Here is a 23,612-nt window from a genome sequence, read left to right on the forward strand (position 1 = left end):
CCACTGTCAGAAGACAGGATACTGGGCCAGATGGACCTTTGGTTTGACCCAGTATGGCTGCTCTTATGTTGACCAACCAAACTTTTAATCTCATCACAAAAAGATATCACATTAGTTTGACAGGATTTATTTACCATAAACTCACGTTGATTTGCATTAATTACACTACCCTCCTTTAGTTCTTTATTAATTGAGTCTCTTATCAGCTGCTTCATTTTCTTGCCCAGGATCATAGTTAGGATGACAGATCTATAATTACCCAGGCCATCCTGTTTACCCCCTTTTAAAAATTGGTGCAACCTTGGCTGGCTGTCAGTCTTCTGGAACTTCCCCAGTGCTCCAAGACTTATTGAAAATCAACATTAAAAGTCCAACAAGCTTCTCAGCCATCTCATCTAAAACTCTTGGGTGCAAGTTGCCTGGACCTGCTGATTTTAAAATGTATCACTTTAGTAGCTTCTGTTTAACATCCTCCAGGGATACTAATGGAATGAAAAATGTGTTGTCACCACCATACGATGATTTTTTCTCCCTCAGATACAGAACAGAAATATTTATTGAACATATCTGCTTTTTCTGCATTATTATTGATAATTCTACCATTTCCATCTAGTAATGCACCAATACCTTTCTCATGATTTTTTGTTTCTAATATATTTTTTAAAAAACTCCTTCTTGACTCTAATGACTCTAGATTTCTCCTTGTGTCCCTTGGCTTCTTTTTTTCCCTTTTTTAAAATTCCTAACTTCTGCTTTATATGTATGACTATCAACTTCCTCTTTCCTCCATTTCTTCTTTATCTATCTAGCTATAATTTTTTGAAGCTGCCTTCACTTCCCTGTTAAACCAAGTTGTTTTTTTAACCTGTGTGTCCTTCTGCCTTGATTGCAGGATTGTATCTTTTTTGACACCTAGTAAGATGTTTTTAAATGATGTGCAAATATCATTCACATTTTTCTGATTACATTCTTTCTCCCAGCTGATTTAGCTCATAATTGTTTTAAGCTTTGTAAAATTGGCCCTAGTAAAGTACCAAGTATAGATCTCACTGGTCTGGATATTATTCTGCTTCCGCATTATAAATGTGATCAAGCCATGATCACTGGTGCCTAAGCTTCCATTAACTTTTAGTTCTATGATCAGTTTCTCTTTATCAGTTAAGACAAGGTCTGATAAAAAAAAAATCCTCTATGTTGGTTACAACACTATTTTGGTAAGGACATTGCCATCAATTACATTTAGAAATTCCCAGGGATGTTTTAGCAGTGTTTAATTTTTGCCAGGGTTTGCCAGGGCTGAGCCTTGACACCCCTGGTGGCAGTTCATAGCTCCAGCACCTCTGGGCTTGCTGCATCATTTATGAATATAAAAATATTGCCTGAGCCCAGCACCTCTTTCATTACAAATTAAACACTGTGGTTTAGTACTGGCAGCATGAGACCTACAGACTATGTCACTTAAACTGAAATTTTCATGATCACACAGGGCTTTTTTCCAACACACCAGCAGGGGCCAGGTCCTTATTTCAGGGGATTCTCTTCAATTTTGTCTCAAGCCCCCACCCAGTAATCTAGGAACCTCTAATCAAGCAGATGCCTTTGCCAGGCAAATCCGTTCCTATTTTCAAGCACAGAGATTTAAACAAATGAAATTCAAAAAAGAACTAGATAAATTCATGGAGGACAGTGTGATGTTGTACTCCATATGATTTTATGAAAATATGCTAATAAGTGTGAATATAATGTAACTGGAATATGGTTCATGCAAAAAGTCTCTTGTAAGGTATCATTACAAAGCTCATAATCTGCCGAGTGTGTTCATCCTTTTTATATGAATGTATAATTCTTGTTTCTGAAACTAGAAATATGAAATATAACTGAGATCCTATTGTAGTGACGCAAAGTGTGGGCCATTAATGATGGTTTAGAATCTTGATGGCTCCCATTAACTAGGACTATTAACTGTTCATTTGCAAGCCTTCCTGTGAGTCAGGCCAGGAAGAATGAAGGGTTGGGGTCTCACAGGACATGTGACCATGTCACCTGGTACTAGAATCCATCTTAAACTTGAGGCTTTTCCATTTAGAAGGAGGGGTGGGGACAAAAGATTCCCACCTTGTGCCAAAGCTATAAAGGGGGTGGAACAGAACAAAGGGGGCTGCAGTCATGAGAAATCCTCTACCACCTGAGCTGAAACAAGGACTGTACCAGGGGAAAGGATTGGGCTCAGACTAGAAATGAGTCTAGTCTGTGAAACAAGCTTATTGGAACATCTCTGAGGTGAGATTTATCTGTAATCAGTTTCTTAATGTATTAGGCTTAGACGTGTGTTTTTGTTTTATTTTGCTTGGTAATTTTCTTTGTTCTGTCTGTTATTACTTGGAACCACTTAAATCCTATTTTTTATACTTAATAAAATCACTTTTTGCTTATTAATTGACCCAGAGAAAGTAATTAATTCCTGGGGGAGCAAACAGCTGTGTATATCTCTCTATCAGTATTAAAGAGGGTGGACAGTCTATGAGTTTACCCAGTATAAACTTTAAACAGAGTAAAACAGATTTATTTAGGGTTTGGAGCCCATTGGGAACTGGCTATCTGGGTGCTAGAGACAGGAGCATTTAAGCTGTTTTCAGTTAAGTCCACAGCTTGTGGGGGATGTGGTTCAGACCTGAGTCTGTGTTTGCAGCAGGCTAGTGTGTCTTGGCTCAACAAGACAGAGTACTGAAGTCCCAAGTTGCCAGGGAAAACAGGCTCAGAGGTAGTCTCAGCACATCAGGTGGTAGTCCCAAGGGGGTTTCTGTGACCCAACACATCACACATAGTCCATCAATTGCTATTAGCCAGGATGGGCAGGGATGGTGTCTCTAACCTCTGTTTGCCAGAATCTGGGAATGGAAGACAGGGAATGGACCACTTGATTACAGGTTCTGTTCATTCCCTCTGGGGTACCTGGCATTGTCCACTGTCAAAAGACAGGATACTGGGCTACAGGGACTTTTGGTCTGACCTAGTAGGGTCGTTCTTATGTTCTTAACTTTATTGGGTGGAGGGGGAGGAGGCCCCATCAGAGTCACTAGGCTGACACAAATGGTTGCTGTGAATTCCTGCCCCCTGTGTCATTCACACAACTGCTCTTTGCCGCAGGCTGGGGCCTGTGGGTGAATCCAATGGCTGCCGTGCATTGGCAGCTGCCCAGGTGTCCAGAACTGTTCCTGGGCTCCTACCTCTGCTTACCAGTGTCTAGACAACTGGAATCTCTGGTGACTTTTACCCATATGAAGCAATTACACCTCTTAGCTCAGCTTTCAAAGTGCAAAGAGACCAGTAGCCTTAGGCTCGCAGCAGAGTCTCTATCACCCAAAGAGCTATTGCCAGTGACAAACATAAGTTTCCATCAGGATGACCTCACACTAAGTCATTGTCCAGGCTTTGCCCAGTTGTGGTCTCAAAAGGGTACTCTCAAATATATGGACCCCAAGCAGAAAACTTAGTCAAATTATACCCCAATGTCCCCAAACTAGCTGCAGTTAATACGCAAATGAAGCACTGCCTCGCTCAGCCCACTGCCCTTGATCTCCAGCAGAGAGCTCACTCAGTTACTTCTCTTCTTTTATAGACTTTAGGCCACAGGACTTAGACATGTGTGAGAAGCCATTGAGCCTGTTCTCCACTATGTGGTGGTCTGTAGCAGACACCAACTAGTACCCCATCTTGTGCTTGATCTGCTCGGACACTGATCCATAAACATTCAACATCATTTTCTTTTGAGTTATCAGTGACTTGGAACAAGTAATGTTATTTTTGACATAGGATGCCACGTCGTACCCACCCCCCACACTTTTTGCCCACTTGCTCCTTCCCAGAGAGGTTATAATAATTGATTGTAATATTCTAGTAGTGCAAATTATGTCACCAGGTTTCAATAACACCAACTAGATCAAAGTTATACTCATAAATGAGTAATTCTAATTCCTCTTAGTTTGTTACCCAGGCTCCTAGCATTGGTATATAGGCAATATGAGTGACTTGCCCCCCTCCTCCCACCCTTGTAAGTCTTTTATATGGGGTCATGGAAAAACTGTTAAAGCATTTTAAATTTGAAGGAATTAACAGATGCTTCCTACCCCACTCCGTACTCAGAATTTTTTATTCCCTTTCCTTTACTTACTTAGAGCTGGTCTATATGGGGATTTTTTTTTCAGATTAACTTGGGGGGGTGGGGGGACCTTGGTGTAAACTGCCTTGTGTCCACACACAAAATTCTCCCCTCCTCAATTTCTCTAACATTTTACTCCACATTAATTAATCCATTTTGGAAGAACTAGTTAATTCAGTCTGAGATTCATGTGGACATATCCCTAATTCAGAATAACTACTCTTCTTCTGACAGTTCTCCCCCTGCTATCCCACATTGCACTGCTTCACACTTAGATCAGATTGTTTACCTATGTGCTCTCTACTGTGCTGGGTTCATCATAACCCAATATCATCTTCCCATTTAAATGCTGGCAAGCAGACAGGTCTGTCCCCCGCCCCTGCCCTGATTCAAGCTTGTGAAAAATTCACACACCTAGTGTCACATGCCCATTACAGGCAATCATCAAGTGATCCATCCCCTGTTGTCCAGTCCCAGCTTCTAGTGAACAGAGGCTAAGGACACCCAGAGCATTGGGTTTCATCCCTGACCATCTTAGCTAATAGCCATTGCTGGATCTAATCTCCATCAATTTATTTAGTTCTTTTTGAACGCTGTTTACTTCTGGTCTTTATAATATCCCTTGGAAATGAGTTCGACGAGTTGATTGTGTGTTGTGTGAAGTATTTCCTTTTGCTTGTTTTAAACCTGCTGCCTATTAATTTCATTGGGTGATCCCTAGTTCTTGTGTTATGAGGAGTAAATAACACTTCCTTATTCACTTTCTCCACACCAGTCACAATTTTGTAGACCTCTATCGTATTCCCTATTATCTCTTTTCCAAGCTGAACAGTCCCAGTCTTAACCTCTCCTCATATGGAAGCTGTTCTATACTCTTAAGCATTTTTGTTGCCCCTCTTTGTACCCCTTCCAATTCTAATATATCTTTTTTGAGATGGGATTACTAGAATTCAAGATGTGGGCACACCACAGACTGTAGGGTGTCAGGGAGCTGGCACTGAGCCAACCGCAAGTCTCTCTCTCACTGATATAGAAGGGTAACAAAATTATACTCAGTACTGGGCCCTCTGACAGACCATCACACCCACAGAACTTCTCCAGCCAAATGACAAAAAAGCCTGCTCTGGGAGCTTGCCACTGAGCCAATAAGAAGGTGCTTCTCTAACCCCAAGACTTTTGCAGACTTCTACGTCATAGAATACTAAACTGCATCACATTTCACATTATTCAGTATCACATAATATAAATTAAAGCTAAAATACCAAATACAGGATGTTTGCAGATTTCTTTATCAAACTTTTTACCATATCTATGTACATTTAATATTTTTTTGTTTAATCCTGGATTAAATTTTCCTCTTTCTACACAAGTCTTTAAAAACTGGTAAGACCCCCCCCCCCACCGGACTTACATGCCCAAACTTTATTCCAATTTCCCTTTATTCTATTTATTCAAAGTAACACATTTCTTGGCAATCTTTTATATTACTGGAAATTAGCACCTTTTAGCTTAAGCTGTATTAGAAACTCTTAATTTTAATAAAGTCTCGCCCAAATGTATTGCTCAGAATACACAAGCACAAACAAAAATTGTAAAAATAGTTCACAGGGACATCACTTGTAAATTTTGAAGCAAGTTTAGGTAGCAGGGAATAGCAATATCACACACACCCCTCAGTTCCAGCAGGATTTAACAACGTATATCCTTCCTCCACACACACATCTGTACCACCAGCAACCCCCCTCACCCCCATTTCTCTGTTACCTTGAAAACAGATTTAGGGTACTCCCAGAATAAGCTCACCTATTGTCCCTACCTTGAGTTCATCAAGGAGTTCCCTAAAAAACATTCAATATTAACTAATCTGTTTTCCTAAGGTATGGGTCTGCAGGGGAGCTAGGAAATACCTGGAGGACACAGATACAGCCTTCCGATAAATGATTGACAAGCAGTATTCTTTTCCAAAACAATGCACCTTTTTATTGGTGCAAATAAGAATCCCTAATACAATAACAAACTAACAATTCCCTTATTGATGTTACAAACACAAATTGTGTATAACAAGTAAAAGAGCACCTCAAACCATATGACTTTACTGTTTGAAATGATTCTAAGTGGTTGCACCTTGTTACAGATGGCCAGTCTGTCCTAGGTTGCTAACAGCAGTTTTTAAACGGCTTAAATCTCATACATTTCTTTCTCTATGAACACACACTCTTACACCTTTAACGCAGACATATGCAGGTACTCACTAACACTATACTATGCTGTACTATAATTATAATTGGCAGGTTTACTCTGCCTGCTGACACAGGACTCCTTCTGGTGTCCCTGCTTGCTTCAGCTGCCTTCTTCAGAACTCCTTCTCCACTCTTCTCTCCTCAGCTCTATCTGTACTATCTGCTACCCACTGACATAGACTTTTATACTGTCCTGTCGAAACATTCTAGATGCCTTTTTCCCCCAGTATACTACATCCATGTTTGTTTGAATGGCCTGGTGTTTTTTTGTGATCTTCACCGCACATGCTCAATACCAACATTCCTAATATTCCAGAAATGCTCAGTACCATCATTTACATCAGAGTTATGATCTGCTGACCTCTCCTCTACTTTTGGTTGCACATAGTCCACAAATATCATGTGACCTGCAGCTTCCAATAGTGGAGTGACTCTTGCTTATTCAAAATGAAGTCTCAGGAATTTCTCTGCTATCATCTCCTCCTTCCCAAAACAATTAAGCATATATTCAAGCCAAAGAGCATACTATTTTATAGATATGCCACATTTAGCATATTGGATTTCATAAATACAATAAAAACAACAATGGAGCATTAGGAAAACCCTCGATTTTAAGTCTTTGAGAGGCAGTAGCTACAAATAAAATGTCCTTAAGATTCAATGTATTTTAAATGCTTTAGCAGTACATATTTTGCATTAACAACTTACTTGGCACATTTAGCAAAATAAATAAATAAATAAATAAATAAATAAATAAATAAATAAATATATATATATATATATATAAACGAAACAGACGCAAACATCCACATTCACACACTTACCCAGACTTTTGAAGGTAACATGAAAAAACAGGGCATGAGGATAAGAGTTGCCCAAGATTTTAGGAGACATTTTCATGACTGTTTGAAATTTTTATTCAGTGAAAACTTTGTATCCATTCTTTGTTAGTTGTCATGCATTTACCCATGTTAAAGCACATCATACATAAGCTCTCCCCAGCCTCATTAGGCATTACATTCCCACTGTTATGTTTCCAGTCACTTTTCCACAGAAGGGCAGAAATACTAAATACATAAGTACTTCCAAAGGCATCGGGAGGAATGGGTATACATACAGGGGCAAAACTGCAAGACTGGTCAAAACTGATTCAGATGAAGAACACTGTATCATAATCAAAATCTGGTCTCTATATGTCTAGCGATATTTTAGAGAAGTGCCTCCAAAGCAACAACAACTTTTGTTAGTGCCATGAGACACACATTGCAGCCTCACAAGATAGCAGTGACTAAATATCTAAAAGTAAGATGAGGAGCAAAGACACTGAGAGAATTGTGCCGTGACACTGCTGCAAAATGCCAACGCTAGACCCTTTGGACTAATAAAAAAAAGCCCTGTGATATAATGAAAATATATCAGCGTCTTTACATTTGTACCAATATTTTATAGAGCTATCTGCAAAACAATTACTCTACCCACTCACCCACCCCATTTTATTTTTCATCACACTGAAGCGGCCCCACAGAATTAATTGCCCTGTGCAGATATAAAACTTTACATTGTATAGAGCCTTTAATACTGTAACTTCTAGCACCACCCCAGTCCCCTCTCGTACAACATTATGATTTTGTCTTATGAAAGAGGAAGTGTCTGATTAAATGAAAATGTCAATACAATGTTTAAGAGAGATTATCCCAACTTGGAAAAAAAAAAAAAGCATTATCTTTTTTTTCAAATTTGCCTAAATGAATTGCCCACTATGAAGAAACACCCATCAGAGAAAAACTTCTCTAAATTTCTTTACAAATACAGGACGTAGGGCTTTTAATATGCTCATCATTTTGTGAATTGTGAAGAAAGTTTTAAATTCTGGGATACTTTATTAAAAAAACCACCCACCCACATTTACAGGGGGATTTTACAATCAAAACATGAAATTTTAAAAGACAGGGACAGCCTGGCACTGTCATCTAAAGAAACATGCCCACCCCATACCCCACCTCTTCTTTACCTGACTTTTCTTTTATCTACAACTACCACCTTCTGCTAACCACACAATTTTTAATCACATCAAATAAAGTTTTAAAATACAAACAATTCTAACTTTTAAAAGATTAACATGAAAAAACAGGGTATAGGGATAAGAGAGCTGGCTTGGATTTTAGGGGAAATTTGACATACTTTTTAGTGGAACTACTGTATGCATGCTTCGTTAATTGTCAGGCTTTAGCACAGGCATTTGTGACACAGAAGCTCTCCCCAGCTTCATAAAGCTTTATTCCCCCTATTGTTTTGCCAATCTTTCTAATCACTTTGTCCTGGCCTATCAGAAATAGTAACAATAAATAAATAAAATAACCGTAACAAAATCATTGGGAGGATTACATACTTGGTGATACTCTGTGGCGGTATTTGTGCAGAGCAACGATTATTTTTTTATCATTATATTGAAGAAGTCCTAAAGAGTAAAGTTTTCCCTGTTCTTATATAACACTTTACATTTTACTTTTACATAATGTGTCACCTCAGGCTAGTTTACACTAGAAGTGCTGGAGTGGCATAGCTGCACTGATATAGCTGTGCTGCTGTAGTGCATCCGGTAAAGATGCTCTTAAGTCGATGGGTGAGAGTTCTTCCATTGGCATAATAAAACCACCTCCACAAGAGGTAGCAGACACTGGCACTTAGGTTGGTGTAACTTAGGTCGCTCAGAGGGGTGGGCTTATTCACATATCTGAGTGACATAAGTTACACTGACAGAAGTGGTAGAGTATACAAGCCCCTAGATATTTTACAATGTCAAATAATACAAGACAGTAGATGGTAGAAGTGAGAAATTACAGAAAACTGTGCTATGGCGAGTCCAGCTGTAATGCAGAGAAACTAAGGGGGAATTAAAGGCATAGTTGAAGTAGAAGAGGGTGTAATTGAAGAGGAGATTTGAAGCCAACGGGAGCCAGCTGGTTCAGGGTACACCACTTCCCAGAAACCCTCGCCCCCACCCCCATACAAGAACATAGGGCTCTTTTCAGTGGAACGGGTGTGTATGCCTTTTGTTTTTAATGAACTGTAACCTTTCAACAAGTATAAAATACAAAACAAAGTGTTCAAACGTCTTCACCCTCACTCCTTCCCTTTTTACCACGGTCTCCATCCCACTATGCACTGATCAGAAGTTGCTGGGAGGAGACCAGGCCTTTTAAAGCACTGTCCCTAAAACTACTGGCTTAGAAAGTACTGTGCAACCATGATATAAAAGAGGACACACCATTCAAAAAGGTCTGTGAGTTAAAGATGGAGGCTCCTCACAGTCCCTTGAATTAAGTCTCGCCAGCACTGGCACTCAAACAGCTCATGAAGAGACACCAGACAGAGGAAACAGTGGGAACGGACAGAACCAATACACCCTTGGCACAACCGGTACGTGCCACTCTGGAAGCATGTCATGGAAGCAGGGCAATGGGGAGAGCAGCTGATGAAGGTTATCAAGACAGTGCAGAGAGGAAGCATGAGGCCAGACTGCTGACCCAACTTTGGTTTAACACTCCAGATCCCAACCAGGATATCCCAATTCAAACGGGGGGTGGGGGGGTTGGAGAGGGCTGGTAATAGGACCTGACCATGCTAGCTCAGTGGACTCACCTGTTCAGCTTCCAGCTGAAAGGTCAATGGAATGAGACTATCCCAAGGCAATTTAAAAAAAAAACAAAACACCTGATTTGAAGAGGTCTCTTGACACACAAAGGAAATATTTTCAAGCACAGTATAAAAACTAATATGATGCCCTTATCTGCATTTCTTATTTTAAACCTCTCAGCAGCTGAATGATGGTTCTTTAGAGACCTAGGAGAATGTGTTCGCCGAAAGCCATGAAGGAACAAACAGTCTGGGCCTGGCGTGCTTTTGTCCTGGCCCAAAACCAGATGCTCCGTAGGCAGGAGTGCAGGAACAGTTTTTGTAGTGAGGGTGTTGAGAGCCATTGAACCAAACTGTAAACGCTGTATATAATGGAAAACACTTCAAGCCAAGGGGTGTGGCAGCACACCCCAGAACCCCTACATCCATAGGATACCAAAAGAAAAGGGGATGCTGATTCTATAGACACATACTATCTAACTCTGAGGAAGAAATCTGGCATGGAGGCTGTGCTAACCCACAACTGATCAAACTGTTATGCTTTTGATTGTACAAGCTGCCATAAGATATTTGTGCCTGTTTAATCGAGGAATATTGTGCTCAAGCAGTGGAGTGGGTGAACAATGTGACAGATGCTAGAGACCCAGATAAAGTGTTAGATAAAATAATCAGACCCTCAGATAAATGCTTAATGCAGAATCTTGAACCTCTTCTTCCTTCAGCAAATTACAAAACCCTGTTGTGAAAAAATAAATAAATAAAAGAACTGTTTGTAAAATACCTAACTTAGAGGGTGCTTTGGGAACAAAACTGCTGATGCAAAAATAAAATAAAATAAAAGTGAGGGGGGCGATGGGGGTTGTAAATAAAATGTCAGTTACAAATGCCAGTGTGAAGCATGTTTTTCATGGGGTGCCCCATTGTCACATGAACAGATTGTCACTGAGCTACTTGGCTCCTCATGCAAATCCTATGAAAACACAGCCCCATGCCTACAGCATCTGAGGCACCGGTTTGCCCCTAGCAGGCCAGGAAGCAACTTGAAGATAAGAATCGAGACCTGAACTTGATTCAATATTCTAGGAAAGCCAGAGTAGAGACTGAGGGCAGACCTGAGTTGTCCATGCACAGCCTTTGTCGAGAGAAGTGCTGCAGTGTTCTGTACTAGCTGGAATTTCCTAAGTGCTGAAGCTTTCATTCCCAGGTTTATAACACTGTTGCAGTCCAGCCAACAGATGACAAAGGTGTGAATAACAACTGAGGCCAGCTTATTGTCCGCCAGGATGGGACAGGGCCTCCTAGTCAACTAGAGATGAGAGAAAGCATTACTCACAGGGGCAGCTATGTGAAAGCTTAGTGTCAACAAGGAATCCAAGAATGCTCCCACACTACATGGGGAACTGGCCAATTGCAAGTAATTGATTTAGATGTAGGAGCTGATCACAGGACATTCAGAGCTTTCTGAGATGTAATAATCAAATCTCATCACAACGTGGAAATCTTATCTCAGCCTCCTGCTCTGCACAACTCTGTCCCAGAAGGGTGGTTCCATTCTATGCTTTGATAACCATTACATATTCACATTACACAGCCACTTCAGCCTGACCTGACTTACTGAGACTGCGGGAACCAACAGAGATGTCATTCACTTTGTCCATCCCTAGCTAGAACACTTCTGTGGTTTCTCCCCTGTGTGGATTCTCTGATGTGAAAAAAGGTAGGTGCTCCGAGTGAAGGTTTTCCCACACTCACTGCACTTATAGGGCCGCTCTCCTGTGTGGGTTCTCTGGTGTATAATAAGGTCTGAACGCAGACAGAAGCCTTTCCCACACTCAGGGCATTTGTAGGGCCTCTCTCCCGTGTGGGTTCTCTGGTGTTTTCTAAAATGAGATCGATCACTGAAGGTTTTTGCACAGGTCAGGCATATATAAGGTCTCTCTCCTGTGTGGGTTCTGTGGTGTGTAACCAGGTATGAGCGTCTCCTGAAGCTTTTCCCACACTCGGGACATTTGTAGGGCATCTCTCCTGTGTGGATTCGCTGGTGTGTATTAAAATGTGACTTGTCACTGAAGCTTTTCCCGCAGTCAGGGCATTTGTAGGGTCGCTCTCCCGTGTGGGTTCTCTGGTGTATAACTAGGTACGAGTTCCGACTGAAGCTTTTCTCACACTGTGGGCATTTGTAGGGCTTCTCTCCTGTGTGGATCCTCTGGTGGGTCTTAAATTGCGATCTATCACCAAAGCATCTCTCGCAGGTCAGGCATTTGTAGGGTCTCTCCCCAGTGTGGGTTCTCTGGTGAATGACAAGGTGTGAGCTCTGACTGAAGCTCTTCCCGCACTCGGGGCATTTGTAGGGTCTCTCTCCTGTGTGGGTTCTCTGATGGGAAGTAAGGAGGTGGTACTGAGGGAAGCTTTTCCCACAGTCAGTGCATATGTAGGATTTCTGCCCCAAGTGGATTCTCTGATGAAGATTGAGGTCTGAGCTCTTGCTGAAGCTTTTCTCACAGTCCAGGCACTTATAGGGGTTTTCTCCCATATGGATTTTCTGGTGAATAATAAGAACGGATCTCCAACGGAAGCTCTTCCCACACTCACCACAGGTGAAGGGTCCCTCTCCAGCAGCGATCCTCGGTTGAACAATATCTCTGATTTCCTCTACCCTTCTGCTCCTCTGGATGGATTTACCCCATCTACCCCCTGGCTGGTTTCTCTGCTGCCTCTCTGGCCTCCGCTGCCTCTCACGGGTTTCTCCCTGCTCAGGACTCTGGGAAACATGCCCTTCGACTCTTCCCGATACCATCGTGTATGGTTCCACTTGATCAGGACCCTCCTGCTGGAGATTTTCTTCGTTGTTCCCACTCACCATCCCACTACCTGCTGGGACAGAGACAGAATCCAGACAGGAATCACTCCGTTTGCCGCAGAGACAGAGAACAACAGAAAGAGGTATGGCACAGGGGGAATATACCCCAACGACTACTGGGGACCAATGAAATAAGATCTGAATCACCTCACAAACCCTTCCTCAGACAGGAAAGAGCTGGTGACCAATTCTACCTCCTTGTCCCATCTGAATATTGATGAGGGCAGCAGCTATAGGGTTACACAGAACTGGTGAAACTGCCCAAGAATAAAAGAATTGGTTTCTGAGTCAATTTTTAGTTGTCACCTCACCTGTGTGAATGTTTCTCAGGATCTCTTTTTCCTCGTAACCCTGGAGATCAGGGACCCATGGCTTCTCCTCACATTCCAGCCGGGAGATCATGTCAGATTTGGAAATTGGAAATCCTGCTTGGGGGGCAAGGAAACAAGTGTTGATCTTGTTCATTAGGGTCAGAACTGTTACTATTTTGAGATCCATGATCTAAGTAGAAAAACCCAGAAAGGCTCCTTCCTCTCCCTCCCCCAACCCTACAGAGACTGCGCTATACATCATAAAGATCCAATGAGGCACTATTCTGGAGCAAGGGTTCAACCACTCTGCCTAGGGAATGGCCCTAACTTATTCCCATGAGGAGTTGAGCATAGTTGCTACACTCTTTAGGTATCTGGGGTACAACCAAGTCTCCATCGCTGTCAATTATAACCCCTCCATCCCTCCTCACACACATATATGCCTCCACACCACAAACCAGAGCAGGAAAACATTAAGGGCTGGTAAAAAAAAATCCACACTCCTGAACGACTTAGTTAAGCTAACCTAAGTCTCTGTGCAGACAACACTAAGTTGATGGAAGAATTCTGTCGATCCAGCAACCGCCTCTCAGGAAGGTAGATTACCTATAGCAATGGGAGTTCCCCTCCCATTGCTGTAGTACGTGTGTACACTGAAGCACTACAGCAGTACACCTGCAGCTGTGCTGCTGTAGCGTTTTAAATGTAGACACAGCCTTAGGGAACCAAAAGGAATACATCCAGGAAATGGAAGGAGGGCATGTCTCCAAGGAAGCATGCACGAAAATAGCACAAGCATGTAGGGACAAATTCAGGAAAGCCAAGGGAAAGAATGAGTTATAGCTGGCAAGAAATGTTAGAGACAACCAAGAAGGGTTTCTATAAATACGTCAGGCAGAAAAGAAAGATCAAGGACAGTGTGGGTCCACTGCTCAGTGGAGAAGGGGAGCTGGTAACAGAAGATGATAGGAAGGCAGAGGTGCTCAATGCCTACTTTGCTTCAGTCTTCTCACAAAAAATAACATGGATGATTACCGAAGTTACCATAGATAATAAAGGGGAAGGGCTACAGATCAGGATAAGTAAAGAACATGTCAGAGATCTTCTGCCAATTAGAATGAATTCAAATCAGTAGGGCTGAATGTTATTCACCACAGGCTGCTGAAGGAATTAGCTGAAGAAATCTCAGTCACTGGCAATAACATCTGCAAACTCATGGATGACAGGAGAGGTCCCAGATGACTGGAGCAGGGCTAACGTAGTGCCCATCTTTAATGGCAGGTCTATACTACCGCAGGGATTGACACTCCGAGATCGATCCACTGGCGGTCGATTTAGTGGGTCTAGTAAAAACCTGCCAAATCAACTGCAGATCGCTCTCCTGTCGACCCCTGTACTCTAACCCTGATGAGAAGAGTAAGAAAAGTTGACAGGAGATTTTCTCCGGTTGACCCCACGCGGTGTAGACCCTGCAATAACTCAACCTAAGGTACATCATCTCCAGCTATATTATTCACGTAGCTGGAGTTGTGTTGCGTAGTGCAGGTTGACTTACTGTGGAAGTGTAGATATAGCCTGAAAAGGGGAAAAAGGAGGAGTCAGGGAACTATTGACCTGTCACCCTGACTTCAATACCTGGGAAGTTACTAGAGCAATGCATAAAACATTCAATTTGCAAATACCAGGAGGATGAAGTGGTGATCACTAGCAGCCAGCATGGATTTACCAAGAAGAAATCATTTCAAATTAGCTTGATTTCCTTCTGTGACAAGGTAATTAGTTTGGTGGATGGGAGAATGCAGTGGACATAATATACCTGGACTTCAGCAAGGCTTCTGACAATCCCAGATGACATTCTGATAAGTAATCTGAAGAAAAATGAGCTTGGTGGCACTACCATTAAGTGGATACATAATTGGTTACACAACCACAAACAAAGAGTAACTATTAATGGAATGATATCGGATTGGAGGGAGGTCTCAAGTGGGGTTCAACAGGGATCTGTTCCGGGCCCAGTGTTGTTTAACATCTTTATTAATGGCCCGGCTGTAGGTATAGAGAGCATACTGATCAAATGTGCAGATGACACAAAGCGGGGGGAGGGGGAGAGTTGCCAACACTTTGGAGGACAGAGCTAAAATTCTGATGGATCTTGACAAATTGGAGAACTGGACTATAGACAACAAAATGAAATTCAACAAAGACAAATGTAAGGTGCTAAACTTAGGGAACAGAAACCAAATACACAAATACAGAATGAGGGATAACTGGTTTGGCAGCAGCATGGCTGAGAAGGATCTGGGAATTGTAGTGGATCACGACATCAGCACAAGTCAGCAATGTGATGCTGTTGCAAAAAAAGCAAAGCAATTTTAGGTTGCATTAACAGAGGCATAGTGCAAGTCACAGGAGATGACAGTTCAGCTCTATTCAACACTGGTTAGGTCTCAGCTGGAGTACTGTGTTCAATTTAGGTCATCAATGTATAGAAAGGATATGGAGAGCCTGGAAAGGATCCAGACGTACGTGATCAAAGGGATGTAATGCAAGCCATATGAGCAAAGGCTGAAGGAACTTGGTATGCTTAGTTTGGAAAAAAGGAGATGACGCAGGGACGTGACAGTGATCTTCAAATACTTGAAAGGCTGCCATAAAAAAGATGGAGAAAAGTTGTTCTCTCTTGTCACAGAGGGAAGGACAAGAGGCAGTGGGCTCAAACTATAGCATAGCAGATTTAGACTAAATCTCAGGAAAAAATTCCTAACTATAAGAACAGTCGGACAATGGAACAGATGCCTTGGGAGAAGTACCTTCATCGGAGGTTTTCAAAAGGAGGCTGGATAGCCATCTGTCTTGGATGGTTTAGACACAACAAATCCTGCATCTTGGCAGCGGGTAAGACCCTTCTGGTCCCTTCTAACCATATGATTTAGGCTGTGAGCTCTTTGGGTGGGGACTCTCTCACTGTGGGTCTGTGCAGTGCCTAGCTCAAGGGGGCAGTGATCACTGATCTTTGGGCCTTTAGGTGCTGCCCAAATACGAGTTGCCGAGAAATAAACAGAGGAACTGCCACCCAGAGCCTGGAAAGAAAATCACTAGACACCTGCCCACAGTCTGGAACAGACAGCAAAAAGCTTCCTGTCATGGGGGTCACGATGGAAGAGCATTAGGGCACATCCAATGGCTGGTCACTGGTCATTCAGCCCTTCCCATCACCCATGAGACCTGTTCTGCACCCACAGAGTCCTGAGTCTGAGTGCAGTGTGAGACACAAAGACTAGCCTTCCTCTCTCTTCTCCCCATCCCCAGTCATTGCAGCAATATACCCCACCAAATTCGTCTGCACAATAAATAAACCCTTGCTCAGCCCCATGACACTGCCCCATGCCCTTTCTAGCTGGTGGAAGAGAATTGAGAGCATGTGGGGCCTCCCACTAACAAAGCTGGCTGAGACAGACCACAGACAAGATGAAGGGCATCTGAAAACTAGCTACTGGGGACCTGGGCAGAGCTGAGTCATGAAACATTTGTCTATCTCAGAGGCTCTAAAGAATGTTAGCCCTGGGAACAGGAGGAGGCAATGAGTTTGTCCCACTTGAAAACCTTAGTTATGGGAAAGTTAGCATTGTTATGTCCCTGCATCTTCTTTCCTGGGGTATTGAGGGGCCAGTCTCTCACACAGGAGATCTGGGACTATCATGTGAAATCTGGGGGACCAGTGAAGAACCATGCACAGAAACTTACCAAGATGCTCCAGAGACAATCCCCACCTCCCGCAACACACACACAGTTTCTAATACCCAAGGGGACAGGAATCCTTACCCAGCGAGGTCACAGTCTCATAATTCTCCTGCATGACGCCCCAGTAAAATGCTCTCTGACTCAGGTCCAGCAGAGCCCACTCTTCCTCCGTGAAATACACAGCCACTTCCTCAAAGGTCACTGGTTCTACTGTAGACATTTCCCTTCCCTTCCCTCTGGGGGAATGGGACAATCTAAACTTGGATGTTAGTCTGCAGCCTGTCAGGGTGAGAAGGAGAATTAGCCCATTTCACACCGCAATTCCCCCCAGGTTCTTTCTCTGCAGACACATTCTAGACTCTGCCATGTTCCCACATTTCCCCAAATGGTTCTGCAAAGATTTTCAAAATCGAGCCTTAGCAGTTCATAGTCCCTGCACCTCTGGCCTTGCTGCATCAGTTATGAATGTAAAAAAATTGCTTGAGCCCGAGCACCTCTTACATTACAAATTAAGCACTGCCCAAAATCCACATTCATTTCTCTCAATAAGTTGTCTGAGATTCCAAAATACTTAGCCAGAAACATTGGAATTCATTTCTGAATGCCTTTTATTCAGGTGCCTGAACACAGACTTAGAAACCTACCTTAAGGCTCTTGTATTTCAAGACCCTGGCCTGGTCACTTTATTCCAGTGCAGGTGCCACCTCTCCCACTAGGACTAATCCGACTGAGGCATTGTTAAAACCTCTGGGTAAAAGAGATTTAAGTGAAGTCAATGGGACCACTCACATGGCCAAAGACAAGCATATAAGTGTTTACCTGATCAGATCTGAATCATAGATTATTAGGGTTGGAAGGGACCTCAGGAGATCATCTAGTCTCAAAGCAGGACCAATCCCCAAATAGTACCTTCAGGGATTGAATTTACAACCCTAGGTTTAGCAGGCCAATGCTCAAACCACTGAGCTATACCTCCCACCCAAGTTAGTATACACATCGTATCTAAAAGAAACAAATCAGTGTGTAAGCACAATGGAGATTTACCAACCTTTATAACAAAGAAATATCAAAACAGCTCTTTGAATATTATAGATATGTGAGTGTCTGAGCCAGAAATTCTGTGAAATGTAGTTTCTAGCCAAAATTTTTAACATGCAAGGGCTGTTGAAAATTTGATTAAAATTTTTTATGCATAGTGCTTCTTTCTCAAAAACAGGCTGGGTGTCTTTTCCTCAATGTTCCTACAATAAATTCACACCTGGACAGAAATTTTCAACCCTAAAGATGCTCATACGATTTGCCAGACTGAATCAGACCCAAAGCCCATCTAGTAATTCTGAGCACGTTATAAGCAAAGGAACTGGTCCCTTCATGCTGAAGCTGTGCAGCCAAAGAGCAGAATCCAAGGAACCGCTTTGAGGGATCCCCCTGACACTGTCCACAGGGCAGCATATTGCCCCCGCAGCGCCGGCATCAGGCAGAGGTAGGAACGGGCTTTTCCTCTCCCCGCCCCTCGCCTTGTCCAGGAAAGTCAGTCTGCCCTGGGGTGCTGCAAGGAATGAGGCTGGGCAGGGCTGGGAGCCGGGAACCTCCCTCCCCACTGACTGCTCCTGCTGCCCCTGCCAGTCTCTCCCCTGCCTCTTCTCCCCTCCTCTCGGGCTGGGAGACTCGGGCCCGGGCCCGGCCCGGGGCCTTCGCTCCCCAGAGCTGGCTCGGCTCCTGCAGGCGCTGAGGGGAGCAGAGCCGGGGAGGGGAGGGATCAGAGAGGGCAGCAGCTCTGGGACTCGCAGACCCCCGCCCCCCCGGGAGCAGAGCTGGGGCGAGGGGGGCTTGATACAGAGTCACTTTCCTGCCCGGCCCCAGCCCTTCCCCCGGGTCTCTCCCCTCACCTGCAGGCTCCGGCTCAGGGGCTGGTGTCGGCAGAGCCCGGGGCTGCCCCAGGGCTGGTTCCAGCCCCCGGAGAGAGTCCCCCCGGCTGGGCACAGAGGGGCGCTAGGGAAGGGCTCTCCCCGCACACCTCGCTGGGCAGCAGCAGCGGCTCAGCCCGGCCTCCCGGTTCACAATGGAGGCGGCAGCACCGTCTGACCCGGGAAGCTCAGCCCCGGATCTCCGGCGGAGAGCAGCAGGCTGGAGCCAGGCGGATGCTCTGTAACAGCTGCTGAAGGCGCTGCCCTCACTCTGCCCATACTCCCGCCAGACTCTGTTTCCGGCAGTCAAAAAGTTGCGGGGGGGCATGGGGGTGCTCAGGGAAAGGCGATGCAGAGAGAGGCCAAATCATGGTCCAGCGTCCAGGCGAGGGGACGGGGGCAGAGGGGATAAACGTTAGTGCAGACAGGGTGAGCCAGCTGCGGGGGCTGCCAGACGGGGGGGCTTGTGCTCCTGGCTGGCTGGAACATCTCAGCTCCCCCTTCCCAGACCTGGGTGTTACAGGCGCAGTGTCACGCCGTGCCTGGACAAGGCAGCTCTTCCCTGTCTGAATGGCCTGCTGAGCTGCTGAAGGAGGCCGGAGTCAGTGAAATGTTGTAAACCACACACCCACACCACATACAACGTACACACAGAACACAACACACACGCACACACAACACACAGAGAAATCATCATTTTCATCTGGTTTGGGTGTTTAAAAAAAAATCTTTGGCAACTTCTGTGGCTGTATCATGCAGGCCTCATAGCAGTTCACTTGTTTGGCTTCTTGAAGTTCTGATTGCCAGAATTGGCCTCCCTTTCCTGTAATCCACTGTCAGTGTAGCTTCACTCATTTTAATTATTTAATATTTGCAATTATTTTTGACTCATTGCTTTTACCGCTCCAACATTTATTTTGGTTCACATTTTGTGCAGATGAATTGAATGTTGCTACTTTAATGATTATAATAGCAAATAATCATGAGCAATATAATTGTTAAGATTAATAATTAATATTAAATTATGCCAATAGCTTAAGCAATCGCGTCTCACAGTGAGTTCTAGTACAACACTTCCTGAGTTTTACTGTGATTTTGTAATATGCAATTTTTCTCCATAGTACAAGTTAATTATTTGTGATCACATGACTAAGGCTGACTGAGTTCTTGGATTGTCATCAGCATACAGGAGTTGCCATTTTCTTTGATACAGTGAGGATTGCCTTTCTCAGTTATAGTTTTGCCTTTCTTTGCAACACTCCTGTGCTTTTTTCACATTGCACCACTTGTGTGTAGAACTAACTTCCCAATATATTCAGTAAGGGCACTGTACTATCCTGTATGAAATTCCTTTCAAAGGCAAATTTGCACTGTAATTTTTATTAAATATAGATGTACACTATCAAAACTGTATGACTCGTGCACCAAAAATTATGAACTTTTAAAAAATAAATATATTTTGGGTTCTTTTTATCTGCCTTTTTGTTTCTGATCCTTTAGGGTGCACTGGTTTCATATTTTCAGGCTTTTTTTTGCTGCAGCCATGAAGGACTAGAAACTTTGTTGTTGTTTTTGTTAAGGACAGCTGTGTTGTTCAACCAATCCTTTGATTCCAGTGTTGTCCCTGACCCTGTTCTCCTTCCCTCGGCAGTATGTTGTGATCCACCTTCCACGTGCCTGCACAAGGATCGTGGGTTGTGCAGGGGGCTGTGCTCCCTAAAGCATCCCTGTCCATTCCAGTGGAGGCACCAGGGTTCTCCAAAATCTGCTCTGGCTGCAGAACATAGTGCCATGCAGAAGAGTCAACAGCAGAGTGTGCTGCCACATGCACAGGTGCAGTCACATATGTGGTGGCTGGCACAGCTACTGGTGGTGGAACTGAACTATCCCTGCTGCTGGCCCATGCATTCAGCATCTGCTCCAGGATCAGTCCTGTTCCACGTTCCTACACTCTTAATCCAGGAACTTCTCCTTCACCCTCTTGAATTCCAGGTGCTCTTTGCTCCTGTGTGCCAAAATCCTGAAAAGGTCCTCCATGTTCCTCAGTGTGGACCAGTTCTAGCACCCAGAGTCCTGGGTGGGAGGCTTCGCCTAGCGCAGAAGTGCCTGCTGGTGTAATGAAACAGAAAGCATATTAATTGTATTGCTGCAAGGGGAAAAAAATAAAGAATCCCCCCACTTGGCTTTCTGCATCTACACATGGCTGTGGATTGCAATCTTTTGAAATGTGTATTTAATCCTTTATGAATTCTCCTGTGCAGACCCTTCTACTTCTGGCATTGGGAGAGACCTATCCACACATCATAGTAGGAACATTCATTTTATTTAAAAGAAAAAAGTGTTTAAAAAAAAGCTGCCCCTGGCTGAGGGAGGGTGGGCTGAGGTCATGTGAGGGCACAGTTACCAACTGGCTCTAACTTTGTTTCCGGCTGGGGAAGCCATAGAAGATATACATGGTGGAAGATATAACAGGCCAGGGAAGGCTAAGCCTCCCCAACTCAGGCTGTGTGGCTCCTCCCATGCTCTACCCTGAGGCCCCACTCTCCCTCTCCCTCTCCCCCAAGGCTGTCGGGAGCTCAGCTTGGGCTAGCGGCCTGGAACTTGGGCTTGGGACAGCTGGTGGCCTGGCCCTGGGGTGGCTTAGGCTGGTGCTTGGGCTGCCCAACAGCCCTGGGGTTGGGCCAATGCTTGGGGTGGCTGGGGGACTGGTGCAGCTGGGGCGAGTGGGTTGGTGCTCCTCTGGCTGTGGGGGGAGGAGGGGTCTTGGGTCTCCAGCAGGTGATGGGGACAGAAGGGGCAAGATCTTGGGTGGAAGGGGTGAGGCCGGGGGCTAGCACCCCCAAAGGAGGGGTTTCACGTGCTGCCCATGAAGATATATATATTTTGGAAATATTAGAATGGAAGAAGGAAGTAGTTTTCCAGGCAAGTGGTGGGATCCCATCATCTTATGCAAAGGAGATATTTAGGTGACTGAACAGCATGTGCGCAAATAAAGTGGTTCTACCAGAGGGGTGCTGGGGGGAAAAAGTTCTCTCTGCCCAGACGAATGAACAATCATTTGGAATTCCTGCTTCAGAGGGGAAAATTGAGTTGTTGGAGTAGGATGCAGAGTCTTGCAAGTGGCAAAGTGGATTCCCCTCCCCCTCATCCTCCCACCACAGCCTGGAAGTCCAGGAAGAGGCAGGAGGTCCAGAAAGTCCAGGAAGAGGCAGCCAGTTAAGAATGTCTGCTGCCTGAAATGTTAGCTGGCAGAAGTGGAGGAAAATCAGGACAAAAAATACGCTGAGTGGACAACAAGGAATGAGGACCCCAAAGAACTTCACCACTCTCTGAAACCCAATGGACTTATACACCTGTGCCGTATGGGACTGTGCAGTACTGCGGTTTGCTAACCGAAGTCTAAGTGTAACATGACATTAGCATTCTTGTGTTACCACCAAGCTGTGCTTGCAAAGACATGCACTCATGCCTCCGAGGCCTATAAGCCTTTTGCTAGCTATAATTGCAATCAGAACTTGTCCGAGACATTAGGGTGTTGTGTCTACATTTTTTTTCTCCCTTTGGCAAAGTCAAAAGTCCTTGAGTTAGGAAATGCCAGAATGAATGCTGCCCATGAAACCTTAATTCAGTCCACTTCTGCCCATGCATTATGCTGCAGCTTTAATTACACACAGAAGAAACCATCTGTGAACAGTTTGGTATAAGTGACTTGGCAAGCATCACATAGGAACTCAGTGGGAGAAGCAGGACTAGAAACCAAACCAAGCTTCCCAGATGGTAGTCAACTGCCCTAACCACAAGCCCATCCTTTCTCTCATTGAAGGCCCCCTAAACCTTCCAACTTCTGCAACAAAAAAAGGCAGCAGTCCCACAGACAACAGCCTCCTTTACTGCACAGTGGATTCATCTCCTGAGCAGATCCAGCCTATGCACTGACTGAGGCAGAGATCTTGTGAAAAAAATAATAATACAGGTTCATGTAATTAAAGACTGTATCGTAGCACATATGCACAAGGGGGCCAAATCAAGATGGCATGCCCAACATTTATTCTGGAATTTCCTCCCTTGAGAGTCCTTGACTTTGCAACCTTTAAGGATTAAACTTTGTATTTCCTAATTTTTAATCATTTAGTTTATTGATGAGAGCAGCCTTAACTAATGCTAAATGAGGGGTTTTTTTGTTTGTAAATATCCTTTTTTTAATAGAAAGAAAATCTTTTATATGTGTGCCATTTAAATAATAAAACACTTACATTTATGGGGTTAAATGCCTATTTTATTGCCAGTCTTATCTTTGTGCGGCTCCATATTTTACCATTCAGTGTCTTGTTGACCAATATATTGGAAGTCATTACATTAAATTGTATTCAAACAAAACATATTTTAAACTTCAAATGTACTGCAATTTCTATGACTTAAAAATGTGTAACAGAAAATGGAATAGGGACTTAGATCTCTAATTTCCTGGGTTGGTTTGTTTTGGAAAAGTAAATATTGAGAAAGCCAGAGATCACCCCCAGTTTGTGAAAAGCAGCTAGCTGTTAAGATGAGTTCCTGTCTGCATCCTGTAGAACTTGTGTCATAAGTAGATAGGTAAGGTAAGGGTTAATTTTCTTTTACCTGTAAAGGGTGAACAAAGGGAACCAAACACCTGACCAGAAGACCAATCAGAGAACTGGATTTTTTAAAAGTCAGGGGCGGGAATTGTGTACTCTGGGTCTTTTTGTTTCTCCCAGCTATGGAGGAAACAGCTTTCCT

General features: G+C 43.9%; 2 protein-coding genes across 2 annotated transcripts in view; both read right to left on the reverse strand.

Moving 5' to 3' along the window:
- LOC116825935 (uncharacterized) overlaps window positions 1-23,612 on the reverse strand; it is a 299,602-nt gene that overhangs the window by 252,923 nt on the left and 23,067 nt on the right. The window lies entirely within an intron of this gene.
- Window positions 1-23,612, reverse strand: part of LOC116837182 (uncharacterized) — a 233,574-nt gene that overhangs the window by 192,450 nt on the left and 17,512 nt on the right. The window contains 1 exon segment of the mRNA XM_075072051.1: window positions 11,707-12,584. Within this exon segment, the coding sequence (XP_074928152.1) occupies window positions 11,707-12,584 (878 nt within the window).

The sequence above is a fragment of the Chelonoidis abingdonii genome, chromosome 13, assembly GCF_003597395.2.
Source record: "Chelonoidis abingdonii isolate Lonesome George chromosome 13, CheloAbing_2.0, whole genome shotgun sequence".
Classification (NCBI taxonomy): Eukaryota; Metazoa; Chordata; order Testudines; family Testudinidae; genus Chelonoidis; species Chelonoidis abingdonii.